At 40.1% G+C, this 13,187-nt stretch overlaps 1 protein-coding gene across 1 annotated transcript in view; it reads left to right on the top strand.

The window, feature by feature from the left end:
- Positions 1 to 13,187, top strand: part of LOC109043766 (uncharacterized) — a 136,842-nt gene that overhangs the window by 116,691 nt on the left and 6,964 nt on the right. The window contains exon 2 of the mRNA XM_019061078.2: positions 6,942 to 7,061. Coding sequence (XP_018916623.2) covers positions 7,031 to 7,061 — 31 coding nt within the window. The 5' untranslated portion in view covers positions 6,942 to 7,030. The remainder of the gene's footprint in view (positions 1 to 6,941; positions 7,062 to 13,187) is intronic.

Genomic DNA, 13,187 nt, shown 5'->3' with positions numbered 1-13,187 from the left:
ACCGGAGTACTCCAGATGTGTGACTCGAACCCTTCGATATATACATCGAAGTACTTCAGAAGTCTGACCCGAACTTCGGCAGCTGGACCTCAAGTTTTTAGATACGTGATCCGAAAACTTCAGAGATCCATATGACCTCAACTTCGGGTCCCACGCATGAAGTTGTTTTCTCCGTGCAGTGCGAGGAGAAGTTGAACTGATGGATAGTGAGGGTGATGGAATGAGAAGGTGGATGGTCCTCCCGTCCGGTTGCGGTCTCTTCTAATAGCATTTGACTCGTTGGCGATCTTTAAGGCAGGTTAACCGCAAATCTCTGCTCTCCTTTAAGCGTTTCGTTGTTGCCGTCTCGCCCGAAATATGTATTTTCCTCAAGCCTCAAATAAGTTGAAAACCTCAGTTGTAGCATCTCAAAGTATTGACGTTTTCCTTTAGTAAGCGCAGAGAAAAAGAAGGAGTTCCATCTTTGTTTGGAGACAAACGTTCAATGCTTCATAAAGATTGAACAACTTTTAGTTGATTTTCAGGGTGTCTACAATTCCGGAATTTCCTGAAAGTCCGAAAATAGCACTGATCTTTTAAGGGTGGTCCGGAAGTACGGAAAAAGTGTGGAAATTTCCCAAAAAGGTCCGGAATTTTTTTAATTTTTTGCCATTTTTGTTGCAATTTCATTTTTCGAATTTCGTCAAATGGAGGCACTGAAAAAGTACAGAATTTTTCTGTTGGAAGAGGTACTGAATTTCTTGAGAATGTACCGAAAAAGTACTGTAAAAGTACTTATTTTTGACCAGCCTGTTTTAGTAGATACCCTGATTTTGCAAAAAGGAACCGGTATCATTGGAATGTTGCTAAGATTGTGCAACTTCACCCATCGCGGTATAACGATTTATATGCTGAAAAATATGAAATTTACATGGTAATTTATGTCCTAAATTTACAGTTTTTAGCGAGTAAAATAGGAACTGTTCAGAGATAATCAGGTGTTCCTTCCAAGACAAAAGGAGCTGCACAATCTTAGCAATATTGTAATGCTCCTGGTTCCTCTTTGCAAAGTGCAATCCAGTTAGTCAAAGGGGAACTTCAGTTCGTTGGATGAAGAGTTCAATTCGTGAGACCGAACTTTTCGATGGAGCAGAACTGAAAAAGGAGTGCGAACACGCAAATCGAACTTTTGATCCTAACAACCGAAACGCTGACGAAAGTCAATTGAAAGCCTTGATTTCGATCCATTGACGTCGATATCTCGAAATCAAGACTCTCCATTGGCTTTCGTCCATCACTCGCGGCGATTAATCGCCGTGTGTATCTAGGCCTTTAAAATAATAAGTGGCGGTCTTACTCGGGGCTGGAGGATTCTTGGGGAGCCGAAGGAGGCAGTAGAGTAGCCACGCTCTGTTAGCACGGCGCAGATTCCTCCGATTCGCATGATATTTGAACAGAGTTTTGAACAGCCCGGTCGACTCGGTGTTATTGCAGCAATTTATCCGTATTGCACCAGGCGGTGTTGCCGGGTCGCCGAGGTTTCCCGCTGCGGCCCGGAGGACGGTGGCGGCGCCGGGTGGGGGCGCGGGCATCCGCGGTTCCCGCCACCGGAACGGAACCGAGTGTTTCATGCACCAATTAGCCGATTCCGACTCGCTCTCGCGACCACGACGTTGCCGAATTCTCGGGAAATCCTTCAACCCAATGAGGATACCACCCGGCTGATTCTTGACATTGATAGACAAAGCTGTGGACAAAGAAGACAAACGGGACATGGAGGGATCCTATCGGTGGAAGCGGGTGGTTGCAATGGACAAAGAAGGCAGATGATAGACTAACTAACGGCAACCCACGAGAGACCGTATAGTTGGATTGCATTTTGCAAAAAGGAACCACTAGCATTGCAATGTTGCTAAGATTGTGCAACTTTTTTTGTCTTGGAGGAAAAACCCGATTATATCCATTAATAGTTTCTATTTTACTCGCTAAAAACTGTAAATTTAAGACAAAAATTACCATCTAAATTTCTTAGTTTTTCACGATTTCCGCAATTTTATTGCAAAAGATGAAGTTGCACAATCTTAGCATCATTGCAATGCTAGTGGTTCCTTTTTGCAAAATGCTATTCAGTTAGTCCATCATTTACTCCCTAGGCTATAAGAACCATCCATTTCAACGAATGGCATTGCTCCATTCTTACCTTTGTCTTCTTTGTCTATCAATTTCAACAATCAGCCCGTAGCCAGCTAATCATTGATATTGACAGACAGAGCTATAGACAAAGGAGACTCAGAGAGTATGGAGGGATCCTATTGGTCGAAATAGGTGGTTCATATAGGCTAACAGGATAAATGGTGGACTAACTGTAAGGTCGCTCGTAGGTCGCCGTTAGTTTGCTTATCACTTTCCTTTGTCCATTGCAAAAACCCGCTTCCACCAATAGGATTCCTCCATATCCCTTTTGTCTTCTTTGTCCATAATTTTGTCTATTAATTTCAAAAATCAGACCGCTGCGGGCTAATCATTCACATTGATAGACAGAGCTATAGACGATCCTGGTTAAAATGGGTATGGTTCTGATAGACTGAGGGAGAAAATACTGGACTAACTGTCAGGTCTCCCGTAGGGTGTCATTAGTTAGTCTATTACCTACCTTCTTTGTCCATTGCAACCACCCACGTCCACCAATAGGATCCCTCCATATCCCCGTTGTCTTCTTAGTTTACAGCTTTGCCTGCCGATTTCAACAATCAGTCCGTTGCAGAGTTTTAAAATCGTGCAACTTTTTCTTTTCCTGGAAATCGTCCCAAAGTTTGAAAGGTTTTTATTCCTCCACCAGAAAATGATTAGCTTTAGGCAAAACATATCTTGTAAGTTTTATCATCGTATCGCATTCAGTTTTATTTACAGCAAAGCAGAAGTTGCACAATTTTAAAGACACCGCAGTGGGCATGGTCCCTCTCTGCTGAACGCTTTCCAACTGATGATTTTTTAACCGCGGAACTCGACAACAGAATGTAGCATTTGTACATCACGAAAGCTGGGTTTCTAGTATACATTGTCTCCGCTTGGACCCCACACTGGAAAAAAAAAACACCTTGGATCTAGAGTCCAGACTCTTAAAAACATTGACAAGAAAAAATACTCTTGATTCAATCAGATTTTTGCTTAAATCAAAAGGAAATCCGCTCAAATTAAGAGGCTTGGTTCTTGATTTAAGCAAAAATCCGATTGAATCAAGAGTATTTTTTCTTGACAATGTTTTTAAGAGTCTGGACTCTAGATCCAATGTGTTTTTTTTCCCAGTGCGTCTATTTTTCTCCTACACACATACAAATATACCTACGTACGTGCGTCTTCTTATATGAATAGTCGGCGTTTGTTTCCATCCTCAAGTTGTACTTCTGCGGTTAAGGAGCCTGTCATTCATTCGGGATGACTGGCAGACTCTTCTATTTTGTTCTTGGAGTGGTGGCGGCTTTCAATCGTAGCCCAGCCTATTTCGGTTCGCACAACGAGGGAGGTGTGGGGCGCCTCACTCCGCTCTACTTTTGAAATCAAAAGAAAAATGGTCCCGCCATGGCCGCATGCATCGAAAGCTGCGTCTCGGAAGAGCCACAAGCCACAACCACGCTCTTGGTTTTCACTCGACGCTGTCAGCTTCGAGTGCCCGTTAGGGTTGCCAGATTTTCATGGAGATAAAAGTAAGATAAATCAGGGTGATGGCAAATCTGGAAAACCAAGAGTGTCGGGAAATTTCATCAGGTCACAGGAACTAGGTAAAATAGAGTAAAGTCAGAGGAATTTATGAAAAATACTGAAAAATAATGAAACTTGAAATCTAAAAAGATATCGTCGTTGTATACTTAGAATTAAATGAACAATGAGCTTGATGGAAAAAGCTATTTAATTTATATTACTATCATTTGGATCGCATTTAGCAATAAGCAACCAACGCGATTACAGTGTTGTAAACATGTTGCTCCTTCGCAATTATCTAAAAAATCTCTCATGATAGCAAATAGTTTTGGCTTCCCACCGAAAAATTGACAAATCGAAGGAGAAATAATGGACCACTAGACAAGGTACGAATTCCAGCATTCTGATACATGTTTCGTAACTAAAATTTCACGTAGAACACGATGCGCACAACGAAAATTACCGATATCAACTCCTAACGAAGATATTCAATGATTCTTGGTGCGTAAATTCAAACCACCGCTCATGAAAACTCAATGCTCTACGTGATTCACATCGCGCGCTAAACGTTATCATGACAGTCTCTGCGATATAAAAATCTGGCAACCTCAATCTTAACGCTTTGGCTCAGCTATAGCAAATTGCTAATATTTTGAACAACACATGGTGAGAAATGAACATTGCTCGATTGAGATGATTGCTGAAACCGTTGTAGTGCGCGATTTGACTCGAGTAGAGCTTTGAGTTTCTTGTGAGTGGGCAGTTCAAATTCCTCGTAACCAATGTGAAATAAAAACGTTGAAATCTTCGTTAGAAGTTAGTTTCGGTAATATTTGTTGCGCTAATCGTGTTCTACGTGAAATTCTGGTTAAGAAACATGTATCAGATTGCTTAAATTCGTACCATGTCTAGTGGTCCATTGCGTGTATATTGTAATATTATATGTAGATTAAATATTTTTAAAAGAAACGGAAAAGTTGCACGAGTTTGAAAACACTGTAATCGCTTTGGTTCCTTTTGCTAAATGCGATATATTTGCGAGAAAATGAAAGCAAAAAACTATTCAGTTTCAGTTCTAGGCGTGCAAATTTTTGATGTGGAAAGTCAGGTGACTTAAATCATTTTGCTGTGGGGGAAAATCCGAAAAATTTTGAGAATATTTTCGCGACAATTCAGTAGACACCCTGAGAATAGACTCAAGAAAAGAATTATTGACAAGTTTATGTCGCAGAAATTCTTCCTCGCCGAGGGTTCTTTAAGTGTTTTCTTTTTAATTTTTGCTATGCGAAGCTATAAAAAAGTATACAGTCGGGCTATAGCTCCTATCGCCGGGCTTTACTCTTTATCGTCATTGGCTATAAGAAATTGTGTAGAAATTCGTGTGCTTTGGAAATCATTAAGTTTGATACGGAACTACCTTAATATTTACAAAATACACATTATATTTTCCTTTAAAACATATTTTTATCCATCAATTAAAATGAGAATAATCCATACAGAGTGTGCAAACATTCAAAATCATGAGTTGAAAAACGCCAGACTCCATGAGTTGACTCCGCCAGATTAAATATTAGAGCCTAACACCAAGCGGAGCGGCGACGCACTGGTGCCTACAAACCTAACAGGGATACTTCACGCATTGCGCAATGCGTGAGGTATCCCTGTTAGGTTTGAAGGCGCCAATGCGCGTTCAGCACTGGCTGCCCGCCCGCTGCGCCGCACTGCAGCGTACCGCGGCGCTTGAAGCAACTATTTCTCACCAGAGGTATTGCACAGTATCATAAGAAATTGAAGGCGCTCCAACATATTAAGAATGACAGGCATCCTTCAAAAGTACGGAGCTTTCCTCGCAAAATAAATCAAAATACTACGGCACAAAAAGAGCGCGGTAGTCCAAAAACTAACTACGTCCTAGTATCAGTATTTAGTAACGTTTAGCAGAAACTTTATCGTCTGGCTTTTGCTTAATCGCCATCGGCTATTAAAGGCTATAAGAAATTTTACAGCTGGCTACAGAAGCTATTGGACATCTTACAGCCGGCTTTAGGTCTATGGTATTTTGGAACACAGATTCTACTGCCAATTTTTACCAGGGAACTCCTTTACCTACTCGTTGGTGCGCCAAAACAGTAAATAACCTTAGTTTTTTTCCATCACCCACAAATTTTCTAGAAAATTTAAATTTCTTCAAAAAAAATTTTCGTATGTTAAAAACACGCTTTCTTTGAAATTTCGATTTCCTAGAAAATTTTTGAATTAAGGAGAAAACTTTAGTCATTTTCTGACGGACCTAAAAGAAAATTGCAGGTCTGTGATATTAAGAAATAGGAACCTCATCAGACAAAGGTGATTTTTGCAAGTTATATCAGTAAAATTGATACACAACAATCGACTTTAATCGAAGCAGACCAGAATCTTACCAGAATCGAATCAAATGCTCGTCACATGCAATTTCTCCGTTTCTTTAAAATGTGGAACGAGGGTTGAGAGCTTACAATGGACTTCATTCCGCAATAAGGAACCGCTATTTCTGTCTAGTGTTTTGAACAGCATAAGTGCCGTTACTTTCACCATGAAGACAGGTACTTTTATGGGTGAATTGGGAAAAGTAGTCCCTAATAATTGAACGTATTTATGCCAAAAGGAACTCTGTCTCACACAAACCCTATGCACATAGTTCCTTTTAGCATAAATGAATCATCAGTGAGAACGAAAACACACCATCTCGGTACCTCGAAAATGCTCTCTTTTCACCGACAGACAATTTTCATAAAGGTCATTAAAGTTACCGTATCTGTGCCAACTTGGACTTTTAAAGTTTTCTTAAATACTTGCTTTTAGGTACTAAAAATCTTTTTCTTAGACTAACTTCTTCACCTGATGTGCAGTTCTGTGCGTGTCTTGATTATTTTTATTTTTTCGCGTTGGTGTGTTTTCGTTTTCACTGATTCAAATATGTCCAATTATGAAATGTAGTGCATTTCAAGCTCTCAATTCTCGTTCCGATGTAATGTACTCGATGTAATCGTCCATTGTAAATTTACTCAGGGATGCGCATGCACAGTATATTGGGCAATCGCTGAAGGAGGATCAGACAGAGCTTCTGGAATTGCGGTGAGTTAAGTGCGGTAATAAAGAACCGCAAGATGTTGGCATTGTTCACGGACACCGAGGAAGTGTGATAACTCGTCCCCCTTTCCCACTTCCCTGCCCGCTTTGTTAAAATGTGTGTTAATTGTTTTTGCGGTTTTGGTGTGTTGCAGAAGCTGGAAAGACGTATAGGAGAAATGCATCCGTCTAAGCGACGGGACAAACGACACGATTTGCATTCACAGCCACTCCCGCCGCCCAGATGAGGGCCAGCATAACGCCGCACATCAATGGTAAGGCTCATTACGTTCCTCTTTTTACAACGTAGATTCTACCTACGTAGGTGGTATTGGCTGATCAACCACCGAATCGTTCCCAAATGTTAGGGTCGGGTTCACACAAGAACTTAATACTTAAAGTTATTATTACTACTGGCAACTTTTAGTATCACATCGTTTTCAAAACGTCGTTTCCCGCACGAAGGAACGTAACGCCATTCCAAAGTTGAAAAATTGACTCAATCAAGTCAATTCTTTACGAGAAAACTCTATATAATTTTCGTTTAAAATTTGTCTGATTTTCGCATGACATCAGCAGAAAAAGTACCCAGTGAAATTTTCAGTTAGAAATTCTCGAAATCTCCTAGTAAAAATGCAATTACCGCAGAAAAATCTGGCAGCATTGAAATTTAGTTACGTTCCCTCGTGCGAGGAACTACGAAAATTGCTGAAGAACCACCTCAAAAATTACTCACTATACTGCCGTGCTACGGAAGAACGCCGTATGAGCCCTCAGACGATGCCAAATTTCCTTCCATAAAAAAAGTATTTTACCGGGAAAATTGATAACGTTTTTCTTCAAATTTTTCAGACAATTTAGTCCACAATTCAATTTTAATTGTCTGAAAATTTCAACGAAATTTAAGTATATTTTTCCTCAAAAGTACACTTTTTACCTGGAGAAATTTGGCAATTCAATCTTAATTATCTGAAAATTTCAACGAAATTTAAGCATATTTTTCCTCAAAAGTACACTTTTTACCCGGAGAAATTTGGCAATTCAATCTTAATGATCTGAAAATTTCAATGAAATTTAAGCGTATTTTCCCTCCAAAGTACACTTTTTACCCGGAGCAATTTGGCCACGGTCGATCTTTCTTACGGCGTTTTTCTTTAGCACGGCAGTATTTTCATCGTGGTTTTAATTTGTGACTGATCAACGACAATTTGTGTAAAGGTGGAGACGAAAACGATTGGGTCGGTGTTTGAAATTCTCCGAGACCAGCTGAGTCGTGGATCGGGTGCACTTCCAGGTCAGGGTTGTTACCCGGATGCAAAGTAATGCTCGGCTCGGAGACGGAAGAGGACAGAGGGAGTCTGGTCTCCTGTCACGACTTGGCCAATCGGAAACCGCAAAAGTGTCAACTGTCGAGACTTATCAATTAATTACCAACGATTCACGGGCCGCAGTCGACCGACATTTTGTCACGTTTCGCCATTCGTCCAGCTTACATTGAAGATGTTCCAAAAAATAAATAAAGTAAACAAAAAAATTGAATAGTTCGGCCGATATGGAATGGAGCACAGTAGCTTGGTTCACAAAACCGAGCTTTTGTCGCATACGTTCGGGGCATTTAGCAATTGCCGTCACCGTGTAAGCGGCAAGCGTCCCAACTCGTCAAATTGCAATAATTTGCATAGAAATAATAAAGGTGTAGTATCATTGATAAAGAGTTTCAACTCACAACCTCGGCTTGGAACGCCTTCAAATTACGGCGATACTCTCCGCTTTGCTTGGGAGTTAGTTTAGTTGCCTATCCGAAACAAACCTAACTGGGATCACTGGTTTCACATCACACACTCGCGAGTGTGCTAGACGGTGCACCCATTCAAGAAGGGGAAAACGTCTGTTTGAATTGACCGCGTCAGGCAAAAAGGGACCAAGCCACATCAGCTACTGCCAAAAAGTGCGCTCTTTATTTTTTAGGTGAAAATTGTTGCGCAAATTTCAGTGAATTTTCTGCACAGTAAGAAGCAAATGCCCGAAACTTTTCAAAGGAATCCACACAAATGATCTCTTGCGAAATTTAAATTATCCCTTTAATTTCGACAATAGCTGATGCGGCTTGATTTCTCTCTGCGGAAATAATAATCAGAACTCTTCAGATCTGGGCTCCTCACTTTTGAAATTTTAAATTTTTCTATTCAACACAAATAGATTGTAATTTGCCGGCGATTGGTTAATTGTATGCGACATATATTGTACAGCATTACTTTCCCTCTCACATTGTTTAAAGTTCACAAAAATTCATCCCCTTTATCACAATCAATGGAGGACTCGAATAATGTAGGTAATAAAAGTTATCCATAGATTTTCATTGCCATCAAAAGACCGCGTGACAGGATTAAAACTGAAACACTGCAAAGAGGGTTGTCTCCTCAAAATTTCACGCAGATCATTTTGACAAATATCACCGTATCTGCTTTTTTTCTTTTCTCTTTTTTTTCTTGGTTTTTTATTGTGTTGGTTAATCTTAAACTTTCAAACCCAGTCCGAATAATCCAATTCTATGTTTAGGATTAATTAATGCTCGAATTAATACCGAATAAGACTGAAGCTCCTGCATTCAACACGATCGTCCCAGTGCTGATGAGCGTCTGTGCTAAAATTAGTCTTCTCAATCGCTGAGTTGACGCTTTTCAAGTCAGTATTATATGGGTCTGGCTATATCAACGCGATGCGTCATTTTTACCTTGATGGTTGCAGGAATTTCAAATTAGAGGATGAACATCTAAGTTTTATGCATACGAAACTTATCTTTCGCAAGGTTTATCGTCAAATACAGGCGCCAAGCTGCAGTTTTGGCTTCCCCTATAGATCCATCTTTTCCTCCCAGCCCGGAGCCTCGAAAGCGTCTTCTAAAGGCCATAAAAGCAAAAAAATTCCATGTGCGAGATATTTGCAAAGTCAGCTCTGAAACCCTCCCTGTTTTTTCCAGAGGTTCTCCTAGATCCTACTCCTCCAAAATGACAGCTGCCGGCAACGTCATTCGAAGGTCCTGATTGAACCGTCTGTGCGGCAAGTTCGAACCTTCCTGTAGGGAAACCTAACAGTTATTTCCTGAAAATTCATTGTTTGGACTGGAAGTCAAGCAAGTTTCAAAAAGACGTCTTGGCGCTATTTAAACCCTCTTTGGCTCTTTTTTTTATGAAATCGGTTTCTGGAGTTTCACTGATCTAGCTTGTCAGATCCTCTCCTAACTTTTTTCAGTATTTTACAGTATTGTAAAGATGAACTCTCAAGAGTCTTTCTCAATGTACCAGAGCGTTTAACTTCGAACAAACTTACAAGAGGCTCACTGGGAAAAAAACACATTGGATCTAGAGTCCAGACTCTTAAAAACATCGACAAGAAAAAATACTCTTGATTCAATCAGATTTAAGCTTAAATCAAGAACCAAGCCTCTTAATTTGAGCTGATTCCCTTTTGATTTAAGCTTAAATCTGATTGAATCAAGAGTCATTTTTCTTGTCAATGTTTCCAAGAGTCTGGACTCTAGATCCATTGTGTTTTTTTCCAGTGCTTACTTAAATCTCTTTCGAGATTTACGCCGTAACTTTGCTGACTTTATCTTTTTTCTGCATTAACTACCGTTGAATCACAGGTGTCACGGCGACGGTTCTCCTATCTGCGGCTGGGTCTCTCTTGCACAATTCCAGTTTTCTTAAACTTATTTGTTAAATGACCGGCAAAATCGAGCGCGAACGTCACTGCTATCGCTTGTGTCGTAAATGGTTTCTCACCAGGTTTTCTGTTCCATAAAATCCGAAAAAAAACCGACCGCTCCAACCACTGCCGTGCCAAGTCGTGCAATTGGTGCCAAGTCGATCGGTTTAACTATAACAGTCGACTTGGATACCTTTAACCGAATTTGGATACCTTTAACCCAATCATTCTCATAAATCTACATGGGGGCTTTTGATATATCCCATCTGTTCAGCGGAAGAATCGGGGTTCAGTTTATTCTTAGGGAGGCTAGGTTTGGGGTTACTCAATACAAGAATTAGAATAGTCGTTACTCAATAATTAATTAGGTTACTCAATAGCCGTACACAATAGAAGCTTCAAATTGAAACGGCCTCAACGGTGGACTTAAGCAGTTAGAACTTTTCTGACATTTATGGATGTGACCGTGTCGCTGAACTGTGTTTAAGCGGGAATTATAAGTAGCAAATATTCCGTACATGAGGACTCATATGTAACAATGGCGGATAAGAAAAATTACCTTTTCGAAACACATTCAAAAAACTGTTTTGGCATTGAGAAAATTTGGAGAAAATACTTGAGATGTGATCTTCGAGATCTGTACATTATGCCAGAGCCAAACATATTAAAGAGGTCTGTGCAAAAACGGCAAAATCCGCCCACCCTCAGATTTCAACCAAACTTCGGATTTTGATAGGCCTATATGCCAATAGTAATCCCTGAAAATTTCAGCCCCCAAAAATAATTACAAGAGGGGGGGGCGGGGGGTCAAAGTTGGAAAATCGTGCAAAATTCAAACTGCTATATCTCGGCAACGGTTACAGCTTTTTGAATGCGGTTTGGACCAAAAAACGCAGAATTGTATGTAGTTTCTATTTCATGTATCGTTTGTTACAAAATTTCAACGCAACGTTGCCATTTTTGCAATTTTTTCAATTCTTATCAAATTTTGACCCCTTAAATTTGGCAACATTGTAAATAGCAAAAAACGTCATCTCGCGATTTTGACCAAAATAAGATATGTTGTTCTCAATGCAATTCCCTACAAAACAGCACAAGTCGCATACTGGGGAAACGATTGGTTCGCAAGTTACAGCTTCTCAAAGTTGCGCACCTCGAGGTTGTTGCGCGCTGCGCATGGTATTAGCGCGCCTTGCCTCGAACTACAGCGACTTATTCACGGTTTAAAAACGCTTAGACGCTTTCATATGTTCTATTCTACTGTATTTTTCATTAGAAAACGAGAAAAGGTCCACGGGTACCAAAAGAAGGGGGGGGGGGGGGAGCCGTAAATGATAGCCTTTTTTTACGCTTTTCGCAATATTTTTAACTCAAACGAGCGGAATTAGGGCTCCTTGCACCCCCCCCCCCTTTTTAACTCACGCGTTCTCTTTTCTCAGTTTTCTAAGGCAAAAATGATGTATAATTAAATGCAACATCTGAAAATAGAAAGGTGTACCCGCTTGGCGACCGAACCCAGCACCAAAAATAACAAATACACAACCAAAAATTGATGGTAATTGTTCCATGACGAAACGAAATAACATAACTATGTTTATAGTTTGGCTTACCTAAACATCTTACTCGTCATCTTCTTCCTCATCAGTTTCTACAGATGATGGTTTTCCTAGAGGGAAACATCTATTCAGAAAATCCGATGGGCCTTTAAAATTCTGTTGATATCTGCCGTATCCAAGATACCAAATGATAGCGATGATATGAGCGCATGTACCAATAGTGCGAGCACCGTTTTTGCACGTACAGTAGTTACCGATAATCGATTCTGACGAACGTTTTTTTAAATCAATTAAAATAAATATAGAATAAACTTTATTCGATTTATGGCGAGACAGCAGTTTACACTTCAAAAATTGTGATTTTTTCACTGTAAATCCGTAATTAGAAAAACTAGGCATGTAAGAGTCTTTGCACACTTGAAATTCATATTTTCCCGAGTATAAATGATCCCCGATGTAAGAGCGTGCTAATGAAAGCTGATAAGTTCCACAGAATGGTTTAAAGTCACTGCTTTCCCAGATCGGAAAATCTTGAAGATGGGCCTCTGATAATTTCTCGAAGTTCTTGTACTTCCTCACCAATGATTCACATTCGACGACCTTTTGGAGAATATTTTCTTTTTCCAAATTCGCTAACATGCAAGTAGCCACAGAAGAATCATCTTCGTCGCTGTAAAGCCTTTGGAAAAAATTATTGTGGATAGCTGCTGCGATTCGAACATCCGTGTATAGATATGGATATGATTGAGAGGGAATCACCGAACGCAAGTACTTAAACCGCTTTAAACTACTATTTACAACCTCTACAACCCACCGCTGCTTTGTACAAACTCGACTCTGGTTAGCTTCTAAAGTAGTGAGCTGAGAATTATCCCTTTTTAGGCAAGGGATCGTTACTTTGAATCCTAGTGCTTCAAGGTCATCTTTTACTCGCTCAAAACCACGATCTAAAATAAAGATATCACCTGGCTTGAAGAGTTTCTTAAAAAAGTCAGTCTTTATAATGTTTTTCAAAATATCTGCATCGGAGACATTTCCTGCATACAATTCATCAGGACCTAGTACTTCAAGAATCAACCCATTTGTTGTTGTCACTATCATGGGTTTTACATAATTTCTCTTTTTTTGGCCCCCGAA

The sequence above is a fragment of the Bemisia tabaci genome, chromosome 4 (assembly GCF_918797505.1).
Source record: "Bemisia tabaci chromosome 4, PGI_BMITA_v3".
NCBI lineage: Eukaryota > Metazoa > Arthropoda > Insecta > Hemiptera > Aleyrodidae > Bemisia > Bemisia tabaci.
Note: the sequence above shows the minus strand (reverse complement) of the source record. Positions and strands in the feature narration are given on the sequence as shown.